This window comes from Orcinus orca, chromosome 5 (assembly GCF_937001465.1).
Source record: "Orcinus orca chromosome 5, mOrcOrc1.1, whole genome shotgun sequence".
Taxonomy (NCBI): Eukaryota; Metazoa; Chordata; class Mammalia; order Artiodactyla; family Delphinidae; genus Orcinus; species Orcinus orca.
This window is the reverse complement of record NC_064563.1, coordinates 136,904,078-136,928,403: the sequence shown is the minus strand read 5'-3', so window position 1 is coordinate 136,928,403 and position 24,326 is coordinate 136,904,078. Positions and strand designations below refer to the sequence as shown.

General features: G+C 40.6%; 1 protein-coding gene across 14 annotated transcripts in view; it reads left to right on the top strand.

Annotated features, from left to right (window-relative positions):
* SYNJ1 (synaptojanin 1) overlaps positions 1-19,912 on the top strand; it is an 88,913-nt gene extending 69,001 nt beyond the window's left edge. For 3 of the 14 annotated variants that reach the window (XM_004264514.3, XM_049710659.1, XM_049710658.1), the window contains 9 exons: positions 3,282-3,491; positions 4,811-4,918; positions 5,470-5,508; positions 7,225-7,272; positions 8,577-8,615; positions 8,746-8,816; positions 10,467-10,575; positions 10,835-11,028; positions 16,879-19,912. In XM_004264514.3, coding sequence (XP_004264562.1) covers positions 3,282-3,491; positions 4,811-4,918; positions 5,470-5,508; positions 7,225-7,272; positions 8,577-8,615; positions 8,746-8,816; positions 10,467-10,575; positions 10,835-11,028; positions 16,879-17,676 — 1,616 coding nt within the window. In that variant the 3' untranslated portion in view covers positions 17,677-19,912. Of the gene's footprint in view, positions 1-3,281; positions 3,492-4,810; positions 4,919-5,469; positions 5,509-7,224; positions 7,273-8,576; positions 8,616-8,745; positions 8,817-10,466; positions 10,576-10,834; positions 11,029-14,398; positions 14,423-16,878 lie in introns of all 14 variants that reach the window. The other 11 variants (XM_049710667.1, XM_049710665.1, XM_012539506.3 and 8 more) reach the window with 7 other exon arrangements.
* Positions 19,913-24,326: the final 4,414 nt, after the last annotated feature.

Below are 24,326 nucleotides of genomic sequence, written 5' to 3'. Positions count from 1 at the left end.
CTACAAAAGAAGATATATTGCTTTCTTTTTTAAAAAATTTATTGAAGTATAGTTGACTTTACAGTGTTGTATTAATTTCTGCTGTACAGCAGTGATTCAGTTATACACACACACACACACACACACACACACACACACATACATACATACATACATACATACATACATACATACATACATACATTCTTTTTCATATTCTTTTCCATTATGGTTTATCACGATATTGAATATAGTTCCCTGTGCTTTACAGTAGGACCTTGTTGTTTATCCATTCTACATATAATAGTTTGCATCTGCTAGTCCCAAATTCCCAATCCATCCCTCCCCCACCCCCCTCCCCCTTGGCAACCACAAGTCTGTTCAAAAGAGGATATATTTCAAAGTAATTTTAAAAGATTCTCAAAGTGGCTAGGAACACATGCATTTGAAACTGAACCCAGCCATATAAATGTAATCATTTCAAGTTTGGAGTTCGGGACAGATTATCTCGATATAGTAATTTCCTTAAATGTGATTAAGAAATGCATTTGCTTTTTAATGCTATATATGCGCTATATCATTTTAGCATATTTTCCATTAAGATGCATACCTTAGTTTATAAAATGACAATGCATCATATTGTGATACCCTGTATGTCTAGATAATGCATTTAAGAGTTGAACACCTCAGAAGATCATCTCGCTTTCACATTTCACTGTTCATTTGTTTACTTGGTCCACACATTTATGTAGTACCTTTCATGTGCCAGGTCCATGCTAGGTGCTGTAAATTCAACAGATGTCATCCTTGCTCTCCCTAAGCTCACAGCTCAGTCGGTGTTACAAACAAGTAAGCAGGCAATTGTAATCATGTGACATCAATGCACTGGTGAACGATGCTGCAGTAGTTCGTGGGGCAGCTGCCTGACCTAGAGTTGGGAAGTCGGGAGAGTTCTACCAGAGAAACTGAAATTGAGAGTCTGAAGACTGAGTGAGAATTAGATTAAAGAGGATAGAAAGGCATGAACCAGGAAGAAGGAATGTGCAGAGACCTCAGGGGACAAAAAGGATCTAAGTAGACGATGCAAGTATGCTTGTGCAGGAGGAGTGGGTGTGGATGGGAGGTGGATTTGGTTTTGAATATGTTGAGTCTGAGGTGTCTGTAGGGTCCATCAGGCCCAGATGTAGGCTGTGGTATGTGGGCCTGGCACTCAGCAGAGAGCTCTGGGCCCACCAGGCAGCTCTGATGACAGTTTAAGGCCATGCGTTTTTATTAGCATGGCCAGGAGGATGAGATAGAGATGGGAGAGGGCTGGTCCTGGGATCAAACAGAAATGCAGACTTCAAGGACAGGCAGAAGAAGGCTGCCCATAAAAGGAAAATGAGAAGAAAGAACCAGAAATGTCAAAGAGCCAGGAGAATATAGCAGCTTAAAAATCAAGGAAAGAAAAGATAACAAGGGAGAGTGGTCCGTGGCAAGAAGGAGAAGTGAGCACCGCAGCCTGCCCTTTGGGTTTAGTCCCGGGGAGGAGGCTGTTGGTGACATTCAGGAGAGTGATTTCAGTGGAGTGAAGAAGGCAGATGGTGGTAAATCGGGGTGTGGATGCAAGGCGAAGACGTGCAGAGAGTGTCTGTAGGCAACTCTTCACAGAAGTTTGGCTAAGGCGGGGGAAAGGGAGAGGAAGGCAGCTGCTCCAGGGAGTGTTATTTTGAAATGGGGACGCTTGAGAACGCTTAGTGCTGATGGAAAGGGCTGACGCCATTGGGGAGGGGCAGGGCAGAATGAGTGGCAGAACACGGTCCCTGGGAAAACGGGGGTGGGCAGAACCCCACTGTTTCCATCCACAAATACCTGAGTGCCAACCACGTGGTTAGGCTACAGTTGGGGGCCAGGTTGTTGAAGAGAGGGGGTTCCATCTTAAGACTACCCTTTTCTCTGTGAAGTTTAAGGAGTGGGGCAACTCATGGTTTCAGGAGAATTGAGAAGGTTCAAGATAAAGCTCCTGAGAAGGGGTCAGAGGGAGAGCCAGCCAGGAAATTGTGGAATTACCAGGCAGCCCTGGGAGCCCAGATGAGCCTGAAAACCACAGAGTTAACATGGCTTCAGTCATCGGGGCCACGTGGTTGTCTCTGGCCGCAGCACCCAGCAGCCCAGGTGCGCAGTTATGGAGAGGTTAGACAGTGGAGTTGATGCAGGCGCGATGGAAGAATAGTGCAGGAGGGGAACGGCCGAGGTGAGGAACCAGAGGACGTGAAGACAGATGCAGAGACGCAAAATCAAAGGCCTGGATCCTGGTGAAGTCAAAAGAGGAAAGAGTAACTGAGGGCGAGAGTGGGAGTCTGGGAAGTGGTGGTCAGAGGGCGGTGTTCTGAGTTCACTGTTTCAGAGGTACTGCAGTTCCAAGGGGCATATGTGCCAGGAGTGGAGGAGAGCGTCAGAGGGAAAAGACATCAGGTTGTTGATGGGCTGACCACATGGACTTCGGTGTCGCCCAGAAAGATGGCAGGACCCAACTTACCAGCTTGCTCTCTCCTTAGTCCTCAGTGAATGGGTGCAAGAGACCAGAAGGCTGGAGGTTGGAGATTATGGCGGCAAGCGGGGGTTGAGGGTGCTACATAAATTCGTGATGGCGCAGCCTCAAGGAAATACGCCCTTTTGTTCAGGCTTGGAAGATTGAGTTCTGCAATTGGAATTGGGTTGCAAGGGGCACCCTGACCCCACTTTCCAACCCTAAGGAAAGAGGAGGTGAGGAGACCTCAGGGGAGAACCAACTCCCCCCTGTTGTGTATATGTCAGGTTGGGGGAGTCCAGGGGGACAGAGTAGCGAGGAGACTTCTGGGGAAGGTGTGTGACCGCGTGAGAGCCTGTCTACTGCGAGGGCAGGACCTGAGTTGAGGGCACTGGGGAGCGGGCAGTTCCATTGGCGAGAAGGAAGGTTTGGAGGGAGAGCATTAAGCTTCCAAGTCAGCCAGCACTGAGACAGCTGCTCAGTGGAATATTGAAAGCTCTGGAGCCAACCCAGCTCCAGCTGTTAGTCACCACCGGCCTCCTGTTGCTCTGAAACAGAAGACTATCTTCAATTACATTTCCTATAAGAGCATTTGCACTAATTCTACTTTCATATGTATAAAATTTTTATATATGCCCACATGCTTAACCTATATATGTTTGCAGTGTCATAATGTTAAATGTGTTTATCTTATGTATATAACCCCTTAAAGCCTAGATTGGTGAAAAAAATCTCTGAGAAAGTTAACATGGTGGTAACTTGGCTGACCTTGGCTGACCTTGCACTTTCCCAGGTGATGTTGATGACTACAGTGCTGAGGTAGAGGAAATCCTTCCTCAGCATCTCCAGCCATCTTCCAGTTCTGGCCTTGGCACTTCCCCAAGTTCTTCACCCCGGACCAGTCCCTGCCAGTCACCTACCATATCAGAGGGGCCTGTGCCTTCCCTTCCCGTGAGACCAAGTCGAGCTCCATCAAGAACACCCGGGCACCCAGCTTCACAAAGTGTGTATTTTACTGAAAGTTTTGTATGACTTTCCCTGGCTAATGCATTTGATTTTAGACGGTTAAACCTCTGATGCCTTTGCCTCTCCTTTGGAGACCCATTTTTGTTTTAACTTTCATATCCATAGGCTGAAGTGTAGCATGTTTTCTGTGTATACGAAAGAGGAAACTTTGCAGATGGTAAGCCCTAAATGGAAAGGATACTCATCACTGCCACTAGATGAGAATTTTTCTTAGTTCTTTTTCTATGTGGCCAGGCTTGTCCATGTCTTATCATTGATGATTTTCTATCGTTATAGTCAGGACCCATAACTATTCGGGCTTAACTATCTATCTGTACGTTACCTAAATTATAATATGAAGCAGAAAGAGACAAGATATATTTTTTGAATTCAACTTGATAGTCATGACTTCTCCAAAGTTGGAAGATTTATCTCTGGAGGTTGTTACGTTACATGGTTTAGTCACTGTTCCATGCTAACCAATGTCTTCAGAAAATACCTTCCATTTCATAAACTTCTCTAGCTCGCCCATGCTACTCTTAGAGGACTGGCTTCATTCAATAAATTCAAGATAAGCCAGGGTATAGAGAGAAGAGACACCCTTTTCTTTTTCTTCTCTCTATTGGCCAGTACACTGCAAATGACTTAACTCACACAGTACTTCATGCCATCTTTTTTTTTTAAATAATATAACCACTGTCTCTTTTTTTTTTTTCCGGGTGCGTTGGATCTTCGTTGTTGTGCATGGGCTTTCTCTAGTTGCAGCGAGCAGGGGCTATTCTTCTTTGTGGTGCGCGAGCTTCTCATTGCGGTGGCTTCTTCTGTTGTGGAGCACAAGCTCTAGACACGCGGGCTTCAGTAGTTGTGGCATGCAGGCTCGGTAGTTGCAGCTTGTGGGCTCTGGAGCGCAGGCTCAGTAGTTGTGGTGCACGGGCTTAGTTGCTCCGCGGCACATGGGATCTTCCTGGACCAGGGCCCGAACCCGTGTCCGCTGCATTGGCATGCATATTCTTAACCACTGCACCACCAGGGAAGCCCCCTTCGTGCTGTCTTAATAGGGCCGCTCGATAAATCCCCTTCAGCACCTGGGGCCTGGGTAAGAAGTCCACAGAGAGCTAGCCTGATTGCTTTCATGGTACCAAAGGGTAATGTAGTAGCAGAACTGCTTATGTTATTGATACCAGAAATGTGTGACATTACACTGTAGTACAAGTTTAGAAAATTAGCAAAATAATTTATCATACGCGTATAGAAAGTACCTTTGTGCTCACATCCACTTGGAACGTGATCCTCTTACCTCAGGTACTTTTTCGGTAGGTTCTCCTGTTGACACTCAGCCCCTGGAGCCCAAGCGGCCCCCCCCTCCCCGCCCGGCTGCTCCTCCTGCGCGTCCAGCCCCCCCACAAAGACCGCCTCCGCCTGCAGGTAACAAACCATTTTATTTCCACTTTTGCTCGATTTAAAATCTCCCTCCACTCTGTTTAAAAATGTTTTGCATGTTTCGAACTTCTAGCTTCTAGATTTTACTATTTTTCTATCACTGGTGCTACTTCCTCAGTTTTTCTCTAAAAAATGTGGTGGGTGTGACAGAACAGGGAAAAATAGTGTTTCTCAACTAGATTCCTGTAACATGTTTTCAGAGCTGACCTTTTACAAGTGTGAAAGAAGTGTTTGTTTTGTTTTTGCTAATGGGGTTGTACTGATTTCTATAAAATGCATGATTAGAACTGAAGAACATACATATACTTATTTACTATAAAGTTTATATATTTGTTTAAATGTTCTTTTAAAATAAGTATAATGTTTCTATTTAGAAGCATTTGCATTACATAATAGCTTTTTTATAGCACCAAGACATGAATATGTGGTTTCTACATGATATTTGACGTCATGAATACTATAGTAAATCTTTGACATTTCAGTTCTTTATTTAATGTCGTTTCCTTTCTGCTGCACATTCTCTTATGAACCATAAGGGGCTAGGAGTCCTGCACCTGCTAGAAAAGAATTTGGAGGTAACCATTTATATTTGTTGTAATGTATGGATCTTGGTTCATTAATTTTTTTGGAGTTTGATTCCTATAACTGAAAGACATTTTAGGTTTGTTTGATAAAAGTCAAAATGAATGACATTTATATGCCAAGTTAAAAATAGCTCCAAACTTCCATTATATTCCTGTTAAGTAAAAGATTAGAGCTTGGTTTTATTAGTGAATAGAATTAACAAGAGCTTCCATTTCCCAGATAGAGGTGAATTACTCATCAAGGCCTGATATACTTTTTCTTAACAAATACAGTCAATTTGGTTACAAAGATTTAATTCCCCCAAATCATACTACTTTCAAAAGTGATTCAGGCACAATGAGTATAGAATGTTTCCCAAGTATTTGATTATATTAGATTGTATTAGAGCTCTAGTACATTCCCTTGCCAGGAGCCTGTGGATTAGCAAAGTGTCCTAGAAATGCAATTTAAAATAATTATCTGAAATATAGCTTTCATTTTGCATGGCTCTATCATAACTTGTCATAGCATTCATGCCTCATTTTTAAAATGTAAGAACAATTTTCTTTTATATATTTCAATAAGGAAATTCTTACTAGCACATGGGTCACTTTTTGTTAAAAGTGTAGTTTACTTGGTTTACATGAAAACTTTCACAGAGCGTAGTTGGAGGTATACATTTGACAAGCTTATTTAATCTAATTCTCAGGAAAGGCTGAGGCAAGATATTTCAGAAGAGCTTTTACAAATCCAGTTTTAATATCATTAAGGCTCACTATACACATGCAGTTGGTCTTTCTACTCTAGCTGCCTAAGGACATTGCGGACCGGCTCGTGTGTTGTTACAGATTGACTTTGCTGTGTGTAGATTTTAATGACTTTGTATAATAAAGGTAGCAAAGTTATTTCAGCACTGTGGCCTCTGCAAGATACTGCTGGAGTATAACTTTTCCATTGACTTACAGAAAACATTAATTTTTCCCGTTTCAAACTTGTGCTTTTATTTATAGTTATAATAGACTTTTATTTATTTTCTCCTTTAATTAGGAAAACAATCTATAGAAATAAGTTGCTAAATAAATTTGTGAAAAGTTATACATGATAGCAATTCAGTGGCTTACTTAGAAATCTGATTTAATTTTAAAAACCACTTCTCTTCACAATTCTTTTGTAGGCAATGTTCGCAGTGTATTTTTTTTAACCCTATAAACCAATAACTGCTTGAAGGCAATAAGCTGAGAGAAAGTAATTACAGTACTTTTAGGTTTTTTTTTTTAAATTATGTATCGAAAACTAACTTCTAAGGAGACTAATATAGTCTCAGAGATTTCATATGAAATTGGAACTTTAAGATTTTTGTTCCTTTTTGACTGGCAAATATTGGAGCTTTTATTAGTGATTTAACTCTGAATATAAAGAATGAGATGAACTTAAAGCAAAGGCTTTCATTACACATATTTTTCAATTCCTTACTGCTAGTAATGTCAGACATAAAAAGCAAACTGTCCTTCTCTTACATTCTAACTGTGGAAAGGGCCAGACTCAGGTTTGGGCCAGGCACCTAAAGTCACTTTGGTTTGTACTGATATCTTTGAAGAAATTTAAACCAGTGAAAGAACTTTTTTGCAAATGTAAGCTTAACTCAGAAATTGTTTTGTGTGCCTGCCTTTCATTCTGTGTGCTACGGGCCCTGAACAATATACAGCTTCTGTTCTTTCTCTAAAAAGGTATTGGAGCCCCTCCCAGTCCTGGGGTAGCTAGGCGAGAGATGGAAGGTAACAAGACTTTTGCATCATAGAAATGGATCTCTCGTTTTATTTCTAAATGTCAGCCCCTCCAGTGTTTAAAGGCATACCAAATCTTTTCTTGGTCCAACTGTAAACTCCCCCTCCCATCCTTATGTATACCTTGTAACTTGGTATTTTTTTTCTCTTTCCATTCTGTGTTGTATATAGTTTCTAATGGATGTCCATTTAATTTCCGCACAGTTCTCATGTTGTTTTGCACTCTGTGTTGTATATATTCCATATATCCTTCGGATGTGAAATTATTGTACAATGTTATTTTAAGAAGAATGCCTTCAAAATTCTTTTCAGAATAAGTCAAATGTTTAGAAATGTACTATACTAACTCTGGAGTTTTAAAAATTAATAATTGTAACTAAACCTTATTAATTTAATTGTAATTAAACCTTATTAATTCAGGTCCAAGAATATAGTGTTTTTCGGATGATTTCAGATAACAGAAATGTTTTAATGACGCTGAACTAAATTTGCTTAAAAGGCTATAAAAACTAGAAGCCATTCATTAAGATTATAGTTCTTAAAAAGCTGATGGATTTCATAAAACAATCACACTTGAATTTCCTTTCAAAAAGAATAAATATGAGATGCAGGCCTCAATAGTGTCCCCTAACTCCTTTTGGCCCCAAAAGTAGTTTATTTCATTTCATCCTTTTACTACCTTTCTAATGAGTTTGAACCGTAGTTTAACATTGTCTTGCATAAGGCAGATATTTGGTAATAAGATGTGCCTGGCTTCTACCTTCATCATAGGATTTTGCTATAGAAATCCCAAAGATCTCATCGTGAGATTCCTTTATCCATAATGACATCTACAGCGTGAAGCCCTGAAACAGTGCCATTAGGTGCCTCTTGTGTGACTCGGAAAATGTAGTGCTGTCTGTTTGCTCCGGAGCTGTTTGTCCACCAAGCTCTGGGAAACAGCGGGGCTGCATCTTGTGACCATCCCCCTAAGCTGACCATGTGTTTTCAGGGTTCACAGGAGAGAGCTCTGTTGGGAAAGTCACCTTAAAAGTGACCTTCTGAATGAGGTATCAGACCAAGTGCTAAGCTGGTTCCCATGAATGTCACTCTCAGTATCCTGATTTTTCTCTTTTTGGGGATATTTCCGTCAGAGCTGATAATACGCTTCCTTCATCATTATCTAAAGCAAAGCACTTTTGTTTCCATCTCACGCCCCCAATTTCTGCTGGTAGTGAAACAACAGCAGCCAGTGTTATGCAGTATGGCTTGATTGTTTACTTATGACTAATTTTTTTTTCCTTCCTGCTTCAAAGCACCCAAAAGCCCTGGAACGACACGGAAAGATAATATAGGTAAAAACACTTGAATTCAGCTTAACCTTAAAACTGGACCGTGAATAGACACTTGGGATATAAGTAATGGTTTCTTGTTTCTTTCTTTTTTAAAAAAAATGAAATACACGGTGCGATGTCTTTGTTCCAGGACGCAATCAGCCTTCACCTCAAACAGGACTCACAGGCCCAGGACCTGCTGGATACGGTACAGCCAGACCGGTAGGCAGCATCTCGCCTGGGAGCCAGGAGGTCTAGGTTCTAGGTCCCAATTTGCTGCTAATGAAATGTGTTATCTTGAAGAAATCATGGGGCCCATTAAGGCCCCAGTTTCCTCAACTCTAAAATGGGGAATTGCACTTGACGCTCTCCAGGGTACCTTTCAACACTGAGAGTATTTTAACATCCTCTTCAAAAGTAACTAAACATACTTCCTTATTTGAATAAAAGTGATGCAATTAAGTAGTTGCAGTCGCTACATAAATATCTTAGAATCTCTGTATGAGGAAGTGATGTTTTGGGGCAACTTTTTATATTATCTGAGTAATTCTTCAATCAGAAGGATTTGAAAACTAGATTTCAGAAAACCCATTTATGATAGTCGGTCAACTAAAGCTGGTTCTAAAGGTATTAAAAGCAGGAGAGCAGGTGGCATTGCAGTGCCTTTCCCTGTGTTGTGAATCTGTGGTTTTCTGCGTGTTTATCAGTGTTCTCTTATACACAGAATTATCCTCTTATTCACCCAAGTGAAAATTTTCTCTGGGATAGAGCAAGTAACTTAAGGGGAAAAAAAGAAAGAAAGAAAACAGAAACCAGGATCAGTCTAGTGGGTCCTGGGACTGCTGGGAGGCCTCCAGCTGAAGGGTAAGAAGTGGGAACTGTGACTGTAACTGGAAATTAAGAAACTTCTGCTAATGAAACTACTTCTAATTTCTAAGGAATCCTCATAAGATTTATAAGATAGAAATACTTCGTTCTTTCTCTTGTAGCTTTCTATTTAACATCCAACCTAAAGGCCTTTTTCTATATATAACATCACACTCCAAAGTAAAATGTCTGTGGAGTATACCTGAAGATAGCCATTACCCACTCTCCTTTTTTCCAAAGAAGGGGAAATTGCTATCCGTCGATTCTACCACTTCCCACAAAGTACTTTCTTTATTTAATACTGTAAGAATAGGGAAGGAAAGTCAGAATTTTGTGAGATAACATTCATAACTTTTGCTTAAAATAAGGAGTATTGGGAGCTTAAAGTCTTCAGCAAATGTGTGAAAATAGAAAAGACGTTTTTCACCAGTGTGTCTTCCAGTGTATTTATTTTAGCATATCGAGTAAGGCACTCAAGAGGTTTTACATCTGTGTTGAAAAAAAAGACCTCGGCATGGTTTTTCATAAGCCACTTAGTTACACAGCGTATGTCCCTCTCCACGTCCTCGTGACCTGTAATACCATCCCCGTCGCCCATTAAGGCAGCATCGCACAGGATGAAGAGCACGGCCCTGCAGCGGGTCAGACCTGAGTCTGGCTCCTGGCTCTACTTTCTAGCTCTGTGGCTTTGGGAAAGTTGTATACGTTTCTTCATCTTCATTTATAATAGAGATGATAAAAGAATACCTACCTCTGAGGGCCATTTGGACAATGAAATGGAAATGCCTCCACAGTGCTTAATTAACACAGTGCCTGGCACATAGTAAACAGTGGAAAATAAAAAGGAAGATTTTTAAAACTTGTGACGATGTGGCTATAAATAGAGAGCCATTAAAATGACAAGAGGCTGAGGAAATGAGATGAGATGCAAAAGCAAATATTTTCACCAAATCTTATCTGTTGAAAATAAGTAAATATCTCAACGGTTACGTTTTCCATTTTTAGATTATTCCACCCCGTGCCGGGGTGATCAGCGCCCCCCAGAGCCATGCTCGGGTGTCTGCTGGAAGACTGACTCCTGAAAGCCAAAGCAAACCATCAGAAGTGCTGAAAGGTAGGCCCTGTATTAGAAACAGCAGTGCCGTTCTGTATTCTTTCCCTTTTTCTTTTTCTTTTCCTTTCTGCAGTGTCTCGCTTTTTACAACTTACTCAAATTGGGATAGCCTTGTGTCTTTCTTTATGCCACAAGAAATGAGGCTGCTTGGGGCCAGGGGTGGGCGGGACAGGGACTAGAATCCCTTACATTTCACTAAAGGAAGGATAAAAAGTGGTTTTCTAGAGAACACCTAACATCTGGAAATGACTTTTTTTAGGGCCGGCTCTTCTTCCTGAACCACTGAAGCCTCAGGCCGCCCCTCCTGTGCAGCCTTCTCTGGCCCCGCCGGTTCAGCAGATGCGGGAGCCTCTTGTCCCGGTGGCCACACCTATGCCTCAGTCTGCCCCGCAGCCGCCCCCTCGGAGCAGGTCATCCCACAGCTTGCCTTCTGAGCCTTCAGTGCAGCCGCAGGTAAGTCCTGCCAGCCGGCAGAAGATCATCTGGACGCTTCTGTGAGGGTTTGGGCTTATTTTTTGTTTTGTTTTGTTTTTCTGTTTTTCTTTTTTTACTGAGGTATATTTGATGCCTTTGGTATAGTCTTTGAACATACTTATTTTAATTATTAGCTTAAGAAATAAACAAATATGAGATTCACTTTTAACAAATGTTTGTCTTTTGGTAGACAAACATTTAATCGCATGTTCAGATATGACTTCAACAGGTGAATGTCATTGGACATCTCAAACCAGTCACACAACAGATGCATGGTTTGGCTGTTTGAGGTTTGGGGTTTCTGTCTGTTTGTCTAACCTGTGGCCTGGATCAAGGGTTCTCAGAGAGTGACCCTAGATTAGGGATCTTTAAGGAATTCCAGGCAGCTCCCAGGCTGTTTTATCTTGTTAATGTTTAAAGTTTTGGTGACTTTCTGGGTTTTTTATGCATAATTTACTTTGGATAGTTAATGAATTAGGATGGACAATAATAATTTATTTTCTTATTGCTCACAGTTAATAAGTTTTGGCTTTTACATCCTGGAGAGAGAGGCAGTCAGATCACTCCCGACCGCTGGCAGTCACGTTAATTTCCAGTAACGCTCTTATTCCTCCTGATGCCACACAGCTAGCTCTTTTCCATGTTGGAGCCAGCACTGGGCTTCCTCAGGGATCTCTAGCAGTTTCAGACACTATTGGATCAGTTTAGAAGTTTTGGGCGTGCAGCAGCAGGCTTATTCACCAAAGTGAAAACCATCAAAATAATGTTATCTCATGAGTGTCACACAGAAAACAGTGCCATTGCACTGTTGAGGATGCTGAAGATGTATAATAATTGTAGAAATCCTTCCAACAATAAATATCTATTATTTTCTCTCTGCCAATCGGCTTTTAGTGTATCATGAATTTTTCTTCTCATTTTCTTGTGAGGTGTACTATTGTATTTTTTTTTTAATGTAATTGGAGGGCAAGAAACTTTCAAAGTAGCTGTATCTTAGAGCTTTGTATTGCTGTTTTAGGACAGAAAGTGATCATGAATTTCATAGTAAATGTGAACCCTGATTCCTAAAACTCTATAAATGTTTTCAGTATTGAAAGTAGGTATGGTACTCTGAACAACTTCAGAAAGGACACACTTCAGGTAAGGTTGCAATTCTCAGTAGAAAGTCATCTATGACACAGAAGTGCTACAGGATGAGTATTCCAATGACTGCCATGTGTCATTTTCTTAGGTCATTTTTCAGCTTGTTTTGCTTTCTGATTTTCATTGGCGTGGGTGCGGTAATCTGGTGACAGGCAGCAAGCCCATGCTTTGTGTGTGGCTCAGTAGATTGTGTTCTTGACTCTTGTATTCTGTTCATCAAAACTATGAAAGATGTTTGTTTTAAACCTTCTTTTTGCCTCAGTCACCGATACCAAATTCCTCTGCACATTATATACACAGACTTTTCTTTTGGGGGAGTGGGATCTTGTTCATGTCTTTGTGACTGTCTTTGTGAAGGATCACAAAGTGGTTAGTTTCCTCCTTGGAGCTTACAACGCTGAGGGGCCAGAAGGAAAGGGAAGTATTTTACCTTTTGTGCCTTTTGAACTTTGAACCATAAGAATAATACCTATTCAAAAAATAATAGACATTTAAAATTTTTAAAATCTTCTGTAGTGGCTATAAGTTGAAAAGGATGGGATAGTAAAATATGACATTTGTTATTTTGGTAATAATATGAAATAGTCTTAGAATTGAACACTTAGTAATTTTTACAAGTCTTTATCAACTCTGCCAAAAATCTACAAGGTATTTAAAACATAAAAACACACATGACCTAGCTTTACTTTTTATAACTATTTAAGTGTCCTTTGATTCGATAATTCTATATAGAAAAGATTCTTCTAATTCATATGATTATACCACATGTTATATATCCTTTACAAAATGTGAAAATGCCTCACCTATCTGACTTCCAACATCTTAGTCATCTGATTATCAGCTAAAAAGCAGAAGTCAGGAATCCAATGAGAAGTAAAATATTAGCATCGTGGCTATACTGTCAGCGTGATTGCTGCCAGTGAGGGAAGAGGGCAAGTGGAACACCTCAGCATTCCGGATCAACTGAATTCCATCCCTGTGTATCTTAGTATAGACCCATTCCTGTGTCCTGTCCTGTGCCAAAGCTGATACATCAGGACCATCAGGAAAGCTTAAATTCAGGAGTCTCATGTTTCGTAGGCAGGAAACTCTAGTAATACTTAATATATTTTAGAGTGGTGTCTCTCTAAATTGTCGAAGTGAGTTTTGGTATTTTAAAATAAGGTGAGCTTTAAATATTGGGGAAGATTTGCTCAAACTGTTCCTTGAGAATACTGTAAGTTTTAAAAGTACTGCTATATTATGAAAAGATTATGATTTCATTTTTAAACAACAAAAAGAGGATCCAGTTTCTTACCTTGTTGTACCTTCCAGCTCATAAATTATGAAGTGAATTAATGATAGTATCACCCTTCAGAAAAACTGAGTAATATAGAACAAGCCTGGATCCTGACCATTTGTTAAATACCATTTTTCACTTTTTTGCAAAGTGATGCCATTTTGTACATTTTCTCTAATGGTGATAAACCCACAGACTATCTTAAGGCTGTGTCCTTCTTGGGCTGCCATAACAAAATACCATAAACTGGGTGGCTCAAACAGTAGAAATTTGTTTTCTCACAGTTCTGGAGGCTGGAAGTCTGAGATCAAGATGCCACCGTGGTTGGGTTCTGGGCTGTTTTCCTGGCTTGCAGACAGCTGCCTTCTTGCTGTGTGCTCACATGGCCTTTCCTCAGTGCTTGCACGAGGAGAAAAAGAGCAAGCCCTCTGGTGTGTCTCCGCCTAAGGGTGCTAATTCCATCATGAGGGCCCCACTCCCATGACCTCATCTAACCCCAGTTACCTCCCAAAGGCCCCATCTCCAAAGACCATCACTTTGCGGGTTAGGGCTTTCAACATATGAATTTGGGGTGGGGGGAGACACAAACATTTCATCCATAACAGGCTGCTTCAAATATTTTAGAGCTTCCAAACCCTATTCGGAATATTATTTTTGGAATAATCACTTTGAACTAGTTAGTAATCAACCTCAGACAAAATTAAAGTTTGAACACTAATTCAACAATACATTTTTCATTCAAAATGACAGAAGAAATTGGAATTGTCTCTTGGTCTTATGCTATGACCTGCAAATATCACTGCTCTTGGATTTTGTATATAATACAGAAATAAAAGTATTTTGAAGGCTGAATTGTTAGGGTTGTTGGTTGGTCTCCGATTGTCCTCCTAACTCTTTCCTTTGATGTCTGTGTTCCTTTTCTCAAAGCAGGAGCAACCATCAGGGTAACAGGTATTGGATTATTTCTCAATCTTATATGTGCTTTTCATCTGTCTTAGCACATTAGATGTATGAGTCTTTCGCTTCATACATCTAAATTTTCACTCATTTTAAAAACCACCTGTCCACATTAATAAATTCTATTATCATACCATAAAACCTTTTTTTCTTAGTATTTTGAATTTTTAGGAACCATTTTAGTTCTTGCTAATGCTTTCCCATTTTTTTTGCTTTGTTTTTTACAAAAATTAACAAGACTAAGAAGTTTAACTTCAAGAAGGTAAGCTTTAGGTATATAGAAGTGTATTTGGCAAAACCAAAAAGGTTCTTGGTTTTAACAATGGCATAATTACATAAATACAAAATTCAATTTTTTTTCTTAGATTTCTTTTGGGAAATTAAAAAAAATAATTTTAGTAGCACAATTCTTTTTCGTAAGGAAGAATTGATGATTTACAAAGATGAAAGTTAACGTAGCAGGATTGTTTAAGGGCCTTTCCAACACCCTTCTCTGTAAAAATACCATCGTCATTAATGTCAAGTCATCACAAATCCTGCTTAGATATATATAAATTAATTCTAATGTAATGAATGATGGTGTGGCTCTCATTATAATTTCAAGTCTGATTGGGCAAAATGATCCTGTTCCTATCAAATTACCCTTTAAATTATTTTGAAAGAAAATATTTTAATATATGAAAATAAAGATATTTAAATGTCTAGCATTTATTTGGCAAGGGCCTACTATTCTAAGCTGTGCAAGCATAAACCTCTTACCTGTAATGTCTGTGTTGTGGACTATTGTATCTACCATGGGAGAATTGGGGCCCAGGCCCAATCAAGTACTTCTGTTTTGTTATATGAACCATAAATAATCCAGACATTATTGGTAACGTAGAGCTAATTGTAATTTTATGACGTCTGTAATAAATTTGTCTCTCAAGTACTTTAATACACTTAGAATACAGTTTAGAATCTGTGACATGTTTACTCTTCAATTTTGTACAAATTTATTGCCACATAAAGTTTAAAGAAAAACATATTTGTTTATTCAATTATAAAGTATGTTCTAGATCAGTTGAATAAAACAGATACAGAGAGTGATTCACTTATGAAGTTATCCACACTGTTTCCTTTTGCAAATGAACAGCCTTCCCTATTCTTAAGCACCAAGTTACTGTTTCAGAAGATGCAGTTACATTTTGTTGGGACTGCTGCTCTTTTTTTCAACATATTTCATGAATGTTTAGTTATTTGTTTAACAACGATCTAAATTCATTTTGGGTCATGCTCTGTTTTGTTACGTTGCAAGTCTTGAGCTAAAATTCTCCCTCCCCTGTCCTTTTCAACCCAAAGGTTTGTTTCCTTACCTTTAATTTGGCATAAATATCCAAGTCATCTACCTAGTTTTAATAATTATGTAGGGTTTTGAAAATTATTAAAATGAAGTTCCTGATGAGCCAGTTTTCTTATAAGGCCAGGTCCCCAGTTCTGTTACCCGTAGGGAAAGTTGGCCGTGCTCAGTCCCACAGCCATGCTCCACTCCAGCCAGCTTCTTTGTGAAGTAGGCACACAGGGCAGATTTTTCATGACTGTGAAGTAATTCCGACCCCTCCTCCTGCCAGTAACAGTTCACAGCCAACTCTGTCACGTAGAGAGGACTGTGCACCCTCTGGGCACAGCTTCATTTTGGTTTAAGAATTAATATACCAAATAGAAAATGGGACTTCCCCCACCACCCCGTTTTAAACAGTCATTGCATTTGATTGTTAACAAACATATCCGTTTTGGAACATTTTTACAAGATGAAGGAAGGTCAATTAAGGAATACCGTTACGTTACTCACAGCGTTTATCCTGCAAAGGAGAACTTACATTAGAAAGCAAAGAATGCTTTGGAAATTTATTTATCCAAGTAGAAAAGGAAAAGATGTATTGTTTTCAGCTGGTGAATACAAATATACTAATAAAATTAATTTTCATCCATAAAGTTGAATTTCCATATTTAAATCTCAATGAAAATATATTTAAAAGAACAGTGAAACCACATCATCATCATAGATGGGTGCTGGAAGTTTACTTATAGAGATTTCGCGTAAGTTCTAAAGATGGATTTCTTCAGTTTGTGTGAACATCTGATAGTACTGGGCATGAGCAAGACTCGTCTGCTAATTCTGTGCAGTTCCCCATTTTACCGTCTCAATACTTGCATGGATAAAATAAGCTCAGTTTAATAGAAGGACTTATTTATTCAGTAGGGAGTTTTTACAAAATAATACTTCAGCTGTTATCTTACTTAAACCACCAGAGTAACAAGCCATGCAAAGCTGCTTTTTATTTTCTAAATTCGTATACTTCCCCACCCCCACCCCCGAAAATGAGGAATAACTGAGACAGGAAGAGTAGGGGGTATTCAAAGTAAGTATATTGCTTTTTGGTTGATTATTCAGTGCTCGCTCTCTTCTCCAGGTGAAAACAAATGGGGTCTCCGCCATCAGACTGGACTCGCCATTAAAGACCGACCCATTTGAAGACCTGTCTTTGAACCTGCTTGCTGTATCAAAGGCTCAGCCATCTGTTCAAACCCCAAACCCAAAGGGGTTGATTCCATTGCCTTCTGCAACCCCAAGTAACATGAATACTTTGAGTTCTGTAAGCTGCATGCCGACAATACCTCCAATTCCAGCCCGGAGTAAATCCCAGGAAAACACGCGATGTTCTCCAAACCCATTCACTGAGAGCTCGAGCAGCACAAATCCTTTCACCGACAGGACTGCCGCTCCCAGAAACCCCTTTAGAGCTGAATCTCAAGAATCAGAGGCCACTTCGTGGTTCTCCAGAGAAGAGCCCCTTGCTCAGAGTCCTTTCCCTTCTCTGCAGCCTCTCAGACAGAACAGTAGCAAGCCTTCATCTTCACTGGATGGCTTTGAGGACAGTTTTGGTCCGCAGGGCCCACCTACACTAAAAAGCAGCAACCCAAAAGGATGGGTAACCTTCGAGGAAGAAGAGGACTTCGGTGTGACAGGAAAGTCAAGGCCCGCTTGTCCAGACCTACTGGGTCATCAGCCGAGTTCGTCTTCTGGCTCCAAGGTGACCTTTAGTGATGACTGGAATAAAGGTACCAGTGTCTCTTTCTGTGTGTTGCCAGCAAGAAGACCACCTCCGCCTCCTGTCCCTCTGCTCCCACCTGGCACCACCCCTCCAGCAGACCCTTTCACAGCCTTGGCCTCTAAGGCATCACCCACGCTGGACTTTACAGAAAGATAATGTTATACAGTAGAAAGCAGTTGTTTTTATAGTTTTGGCAGGGTAGAGCCAAAAGAATTGGGCATTCGTTATTCATTATGTGCAATAAGTAATTGTTAAGTGCACTGATGTCGTCATGAAATACCACTATTTAATGTGTACAAAGTTGGAATATGTGTATATTGGAAATAAGGAACAATCTTTCTCATTATTAACTGGAATTTTGGTGTGTTTCTGTTTGGATAAATACGAGAGAGTAGAAGCCATAAAAAGTGCTAGAAACTACTTTAGAAAATAGTCCTTATTCAGAAATTCTTTGTCAGTCTCCTTTACAGAATCTCAAAAAGCCCAAACAACTTCTAGCTGACATTACTGCCAGCCCCTTTCTTACTTGTTAAAAATTGGTATTTATAAGTATTTACCAAAGAGCTGTCAAACTTATACTGAAACAGAATTTAAAAGGATATATATATATATACACACACACACTGTGTGTATATATATATACAGTAATTGTATGTGTATATATATACAGTAATATGTATATATATATACACACTTATATATTTGTAAAACACATAATTTAAATTCTAAATCACCAAATTTTTACCTAAAAATTCGAACATAGTTCTTCTTTCAATATTTCATTATCTAAAGGATGGCTGAAAATGAAATTTGGATATTTCATTCCTTTTCTTTCTAAAACTAGAATGATCTCACTAGGGAACCAGAATCGACCACCGTTTCACACCCACCCCCGTCTGACACGCACACCGCGCACACCCTTGTTACCTGCCACTGCAGCACGTGCGCCGGCTTTTCCGGGGGAGGAGCTTCTTGCAGCCGGAAGCGGCGTAGTGTGTGGTTACAGTCGGTCACGTGGACCGACACCCCGGCCCTTTCAAAAAAGCACGCTGGCCCAGAAAGTCGGGAAAGCACGTGCCACCAAGCTCAGTGAAAAGCGTTAGAGCTCAACGTACGCGAAGGCGTCCGCTGCCCACGGCCCTTGCACGCTTCTCTTGCCGCCTCCGCTCTGGAAGTGGTGAGCGGGCCACAGGCGCCGCCCGGGGCGGAACTGGGATCTACTCCTTGTGTGTTCTCTCCCTCTCACGAACTACACATCTGTGATGCTGCTTTACGTTTGTAGAGGCTACACCTCAAATTAGCTGTGGATTTTGTCTCCTGCACTGCCAATATGCAGCTGATCCTGCTTTAATTTTATGAAGACGTACACAGAATGTATACAGAATGTAGTATTTTGATACCATTGAGTAATCCTAATCAGAAAACTCCTTGAGCAATAGTTGTTTTGTTGTCAGTTTAAGATTACCTTTACCCATTATATTAACGTTCCTTTTAAACAAAGAGTTGTATATGTCGACCTAAATTCCGTTGTCTGCATTTAACCTTTAAAGATGTGCATTAGCGGAATATCAGAAAAAAGAGTTCCTGGCTAAGAATACGTAAAATGTAAAAGCACAGCAAACTGCATCGCACTTCACCGCATAAAGCAAATCTGTTAGGGAAAAAGCACTTTTCTAAATACTCAAATGTTATCAGAATACTATGTTTATAAAAGTAACCCTCTCTCTATTAACAGCCAGGATTTGCTGTTAGAAATAACTCGTGAGTTTTATATTGTGCTTTTTGGGGGGGTTCTAATCATTTCAGCAGTAGTATATTTTAAACAGCAGTATTACTATAGGCAGTGTGCTTCAAAATGTGAATTAACTTGTTGAAACTGTGGCTTTAACAAATCTATGTGATTAGTATATATGGTATTCAATATTTGCTCTCTATTAGCAAAATAATTCATTATAAACTTCACTAGTGCAGATTGCAGTTCTGTGAGCAATGTTTCCTATTGAATATAAACTACTGTCTAAAATATACATATCATGTAGCAGCTCAGCCTTTATCAGCAAATTCTACTTGGCAAGTTGCTGAAAAAGTGCACAAAGTTATGAAAGTTAAAGGTCTGCTGCAAATAACTAGCCACTATTCTGTGTATTATTAAAATATTTACCAGTTCTGTTAAAAGCAGAGCAGAAGCTAGACACAGGATCTCTTTGTGAATTCTTCATTCTCTATAGTAGATTGCTGTTTATATGTAAGAATTTTATTGCTTATGTGGCATACAGTATTTATAACTATATACTTTATAGAAGTACAGTATTAAAGTCAGTGGTATGTAAACACTCTGTACATATCCTGTGAAATGTGCTCTCATATGAAATAAATATACCTGTCTTTACCATATTGACTACTTTGCTCAAAAGGGAGGAATTTTTCTCAGCCGTTTTCCTTGAAGTTTATATATACGGGTTTGGTGACATTTGGGGATTAATTCTTGTTGTATAATTGGGTATTTTAATTCAAGGTCTTATTTTCATCCATTTCACTTCTCTATGTAATATTTCGGCTAAAAGTAAGAAGAAAGCTATTCTGAGATTACTAATCACCGTTAAGAAGCCATGCACTTATTCTGCAAGAGAGGCCCTGATGCAAAATCTTGTTGGCTCGAAAATAACACGTGAAGCATGAATGATGATTTTCTAACCCGGAGCAAGAGAAACAGCCTGGGGGGTCAAGGGGAGGCGCAGAAGGGAGACAGGTGCACGAGGAGTCAGGCAAAAGAAGAGACTGCCTTAAAAGACCCAAAGTCGGGGGCTTCCCTGGTGACGCAGTGGTTGAGAGTCTGCCTGCCGATGCAGGAAACACGGGTTCGTGCCCCGGTCCGGGAAGATCCCACATGCCGCGGAGCGGCTGGGCCCGTGAGCCATGGCCGCTGGGCCTGCGCGTCCGGAGCCTGTGCTCCGCAACGGGAGAGGCCACAACAGTGAGAGGCCCGCGTACCGCAAAAAAAAAAAAAAAAAGACCCAAAGTAAGAGACCGAGGCCAGTAGTTCCTGTGAGTATTGCCTTTTTTCAGATTGCCATTTAAAACAATAACCTTGATTCTTAAATAGTTCAGTTATGTTCATTAACCTCTGATTAAGAAGTTACAGATACAGAATAATAGGCTTTGTAAAACCTTTTTATTTTAAGGTAAATTTGTATGCAGTTATAAGAAATAATACAGAGAGATCCCAGTTTCCCCAAACTGGGAAACTACCTTTTACCCAGTTTCCTCCAGTGGCAACATTTTGCAAAACTATAGTACAATACTACAACCAGGACATTCACATTGACACAAGACCTTCCCATCACCACAAAGATCCTTCATGTTGCCCCTTTCCTGCTTCCCTCCCATCCCATGCCCCTCTCCTGTGTCCTTAACGTCTGGCAACCACTAACCTACTCTCCATTTCTACAATTTTGCCACTTCAAGAGTGTTCCGTAAATGGAGTCATGTGTAACCGTTCGGGATTGACCTTTTTTACTCAGCATAATTCCCTGGAGATTCATCTGGATTGCATGTACCAATAGTTTGTTCCTTTTTATTGCTGTGTATATCAGTAGTATTCCATGGTATGGATGTACCACAATTGGGTTAACCATTTGCCCACCCATTGAAGGACATCTGGGTTGTTCCAGTTTGGGGCTATTATAAATGAAGCTGCTATGAACATTCATCTCAGGTTTTTATGTGCACATAAGTTTTCTCTGGGATAAATGCCCAGGAGTGCAATTGCTGGGTCGTAGGGTGGTTGCATGCTTGGATGTTTTAGAACTGCCAGATTGTCTTCCAGAATGACTGTACCATTTAACATTCCCATCGGCAATTTACGAGTGATCCAGTTTCTCCTCATCCTTGCCTGCATTTGCTGTTGTTACTATTTTTTACTTTAGCCATTTTGGTAGTAAATATTTCATTGTGGCTTTGTGTTTCCCTAATACCACTTCCCTAATGGTAGTGAACATATTTTCATGTGATATTTGCTATCTAACATCTTCTTTAGTGAAATATCTATTTGTGTCTTTTGTGCATTTTCTAAATTGCTTTTTTACTATAGTGTTTTGAGGGTCCTTTTTGTATGCTAGATACTCTACCTCTGTTGGATATGTGGTTTGCACAGATATCTCTCTGTCTGTAGCTTATCTTTTCAGCCTCTCCACATGATCTATAGCCAAGATCCTGAGCCCCGCAGGTCCACATTTACAGCATGGTGACCGACACAGGAAAACCAAACTCATAAACTCATGTATAAATCAAAATGCCAATTTATTAATGTTAGAAAAGTAAGTCTGACCACATGAAGATTTCGCGAACATGTGGAAATATGGGAACTCATACACTGTTGGCGAGAGGGCAAACTGGCACATCAGCTCTGGAGAGCAATTCAGCAACATCCAGTAAAGTTCCTGCATTCTATCACAACCAATTAGACTTGGAGAGAAACTCTAGGACATGTGGAGCGGGATGTGCATTGTTTGTAATGGTGAAAACTAGAAAGAAACTAACCATCAAGAGGGGAATACAGTGACATATTCATAGTGGAATACTATACAGCGGTGAAGTGAATGAAATATTAGTAAATCTCATTATGGAGCCATAAAGCAAGGTACAAAATAATACAGTATGACATTAGTTACATAAAATTTAAAACATGCAAAACAATATTCTCTATTCTTTATGGATACATATGTGTGTTAATAGTATATATATATATATATATATATATATATATATATATAGCGGTATGCGGGCCTCTTACTGTTGTGGCCTCTCCCGTTGCAGAGCACAGGCTCCGGACACGCAGGCTCAGCGGCCATGGCTCATGGGCCCAGCCGCTCTGCGGCACGTGGGATCTTCCCGGACCGGGGCACGAACCTGTGTCCCCTGCATCGGCAGGCAGACTCTCAACCACTGCGCCACCAGGGAAGCCCAATGGTATTTTAAAAAAAAATTTTTTTTAAATACAGTAAAAATGTGCTCTTTTCCTCCCTGGCTGCCTGATATCTAGCAGCCATCATGAATGGCCCATTAGTTATTTGTACCAGAGTGTTCATCACTAATGCAGTGCTTCAGTAGATACAAATGGTCATAAGATGCCCTTTACCCTAGAAAGGCAACAGTACCTAAAATATTGAGACAATAAGCTAAAGTACACAAGACCACCCAGATGTCATCTTTGTCTTCAGATTCAGAACCCAGGTGGTGACAAGACAACAGGCTTTGGCATGATTTATGATCACTTAAACCACACTGAGAGGGCTTCCCTGGTGGCACGGTGGTTAAGAATCCGCCTGCCAATGCAGGGGACACGGGTTCAAGCCCTGACCCGGGAAGATCTCACATGCCGCGGAACAACAAAGCCCGTGCACCAAAACTACTGAGCCTGCGCTCTGTAGCCCGCAAGCCACAACTACTGAGCCCATGTCCCACACCTACCAAAGCCCACGCACCTAGAGCCCGTGCTCCACAGCAAGAGAAGCCACTGCAATGAGAAACCCACGCCCCGCAATGAAGAGTAGCCCCCGCTCACCGCAACTAGAGAAAAGCCCGCGCGCAGCAATGAAGACCCAACGCAGCCAAAAATAAGTAAATAAATTTATAAAACAAAATAACCACGCTGAGAAAAAGCTACGCACAGAATTTGTAAGACATGGCCTGTATGAGAAGAAAAAGACCTGAAGAGAACACTGAAAGGAATGCAACGAAAGAGTAAAGTTAAGAGGACTACAAAGGCAAATATCAGTGCTGACAAAGGTTAAAGATGGTGCAAGGGCTCGACCTGTGACAGTCTGGCAGATTTTCCACCAGATATGTAGTTGATAACTACGTATTTAAATAAAACTGAGTGGCCAGTACAAACATGGGTTTTCTATACTTTTCATTCATTTTATATTATTAAAAATTATACCCAGAGACCCTGTAGTACATGAGTGTGTGGATAAATGGTTCTCTACCTAGAAGGCTATACTATAAACCAAGTTTTTAAGCAGGAGTTGGCTTGATGGATATGCAGTTGGATTCAGGAGAAATAGGGGGATGATCTTACAGCCAGCAGTCAGGAGCTAAGTGACCACAGTAGGCCACTTTCTTCCTCTGGGGAAGAGAGACATTTGCCAATCTGACCAGTACTGCATTTTCCAGGGTTTGGGTGAACCCTGCCGCAACACTACTAGAGATGAAAACACATCTCTCCCTGGGCGCCATCCCGCTTCTATCCAGCATCAGTCTAACGGTCTTCACATGAGGCTCTGGATTGGCTTTGGGCATTTCCAAGGCCTACAGTCACACACTTTCTCCACTTTGGGGTTTCAATGGAGGGAGGCAAAGTTTCAGGTACACAAAGTGGCAGGTGCTTGTAATATTCAATTTGCATTTGGCAATGGCCCTTCCAAGGAGATAACCAGGGATCGGGGCCTTGCACTATTTTAGCTTTGCTAGCGCCTCGTTATCAAGGCCTCAGTACAAATGTCACCCAAGGAATGCCTGAAGGCTTAAGGCATTCCCTGACCATCCAATCTAAAAAGCCAGTCACCCTGTTCTGTTTTTATATCTGTTTGAATTTGCCGTATCCGTTTATTTTTGTTTTCTTTTTGTCACTTACACTGAATATAAGCTCCATGAAAGCAGTGACCCTGAATCTGCCTCCCTGTCACCGGCGCCCGGAAGGAAGCACCGAACCCGATTGCCTTTAATAAGAATTTGTTGGGCAGTGAGTCGCTGGATAGTTTGGGGAGGGTCGCTACGGCAGCAGCCGCTCGAGCCACTCTAGAGAT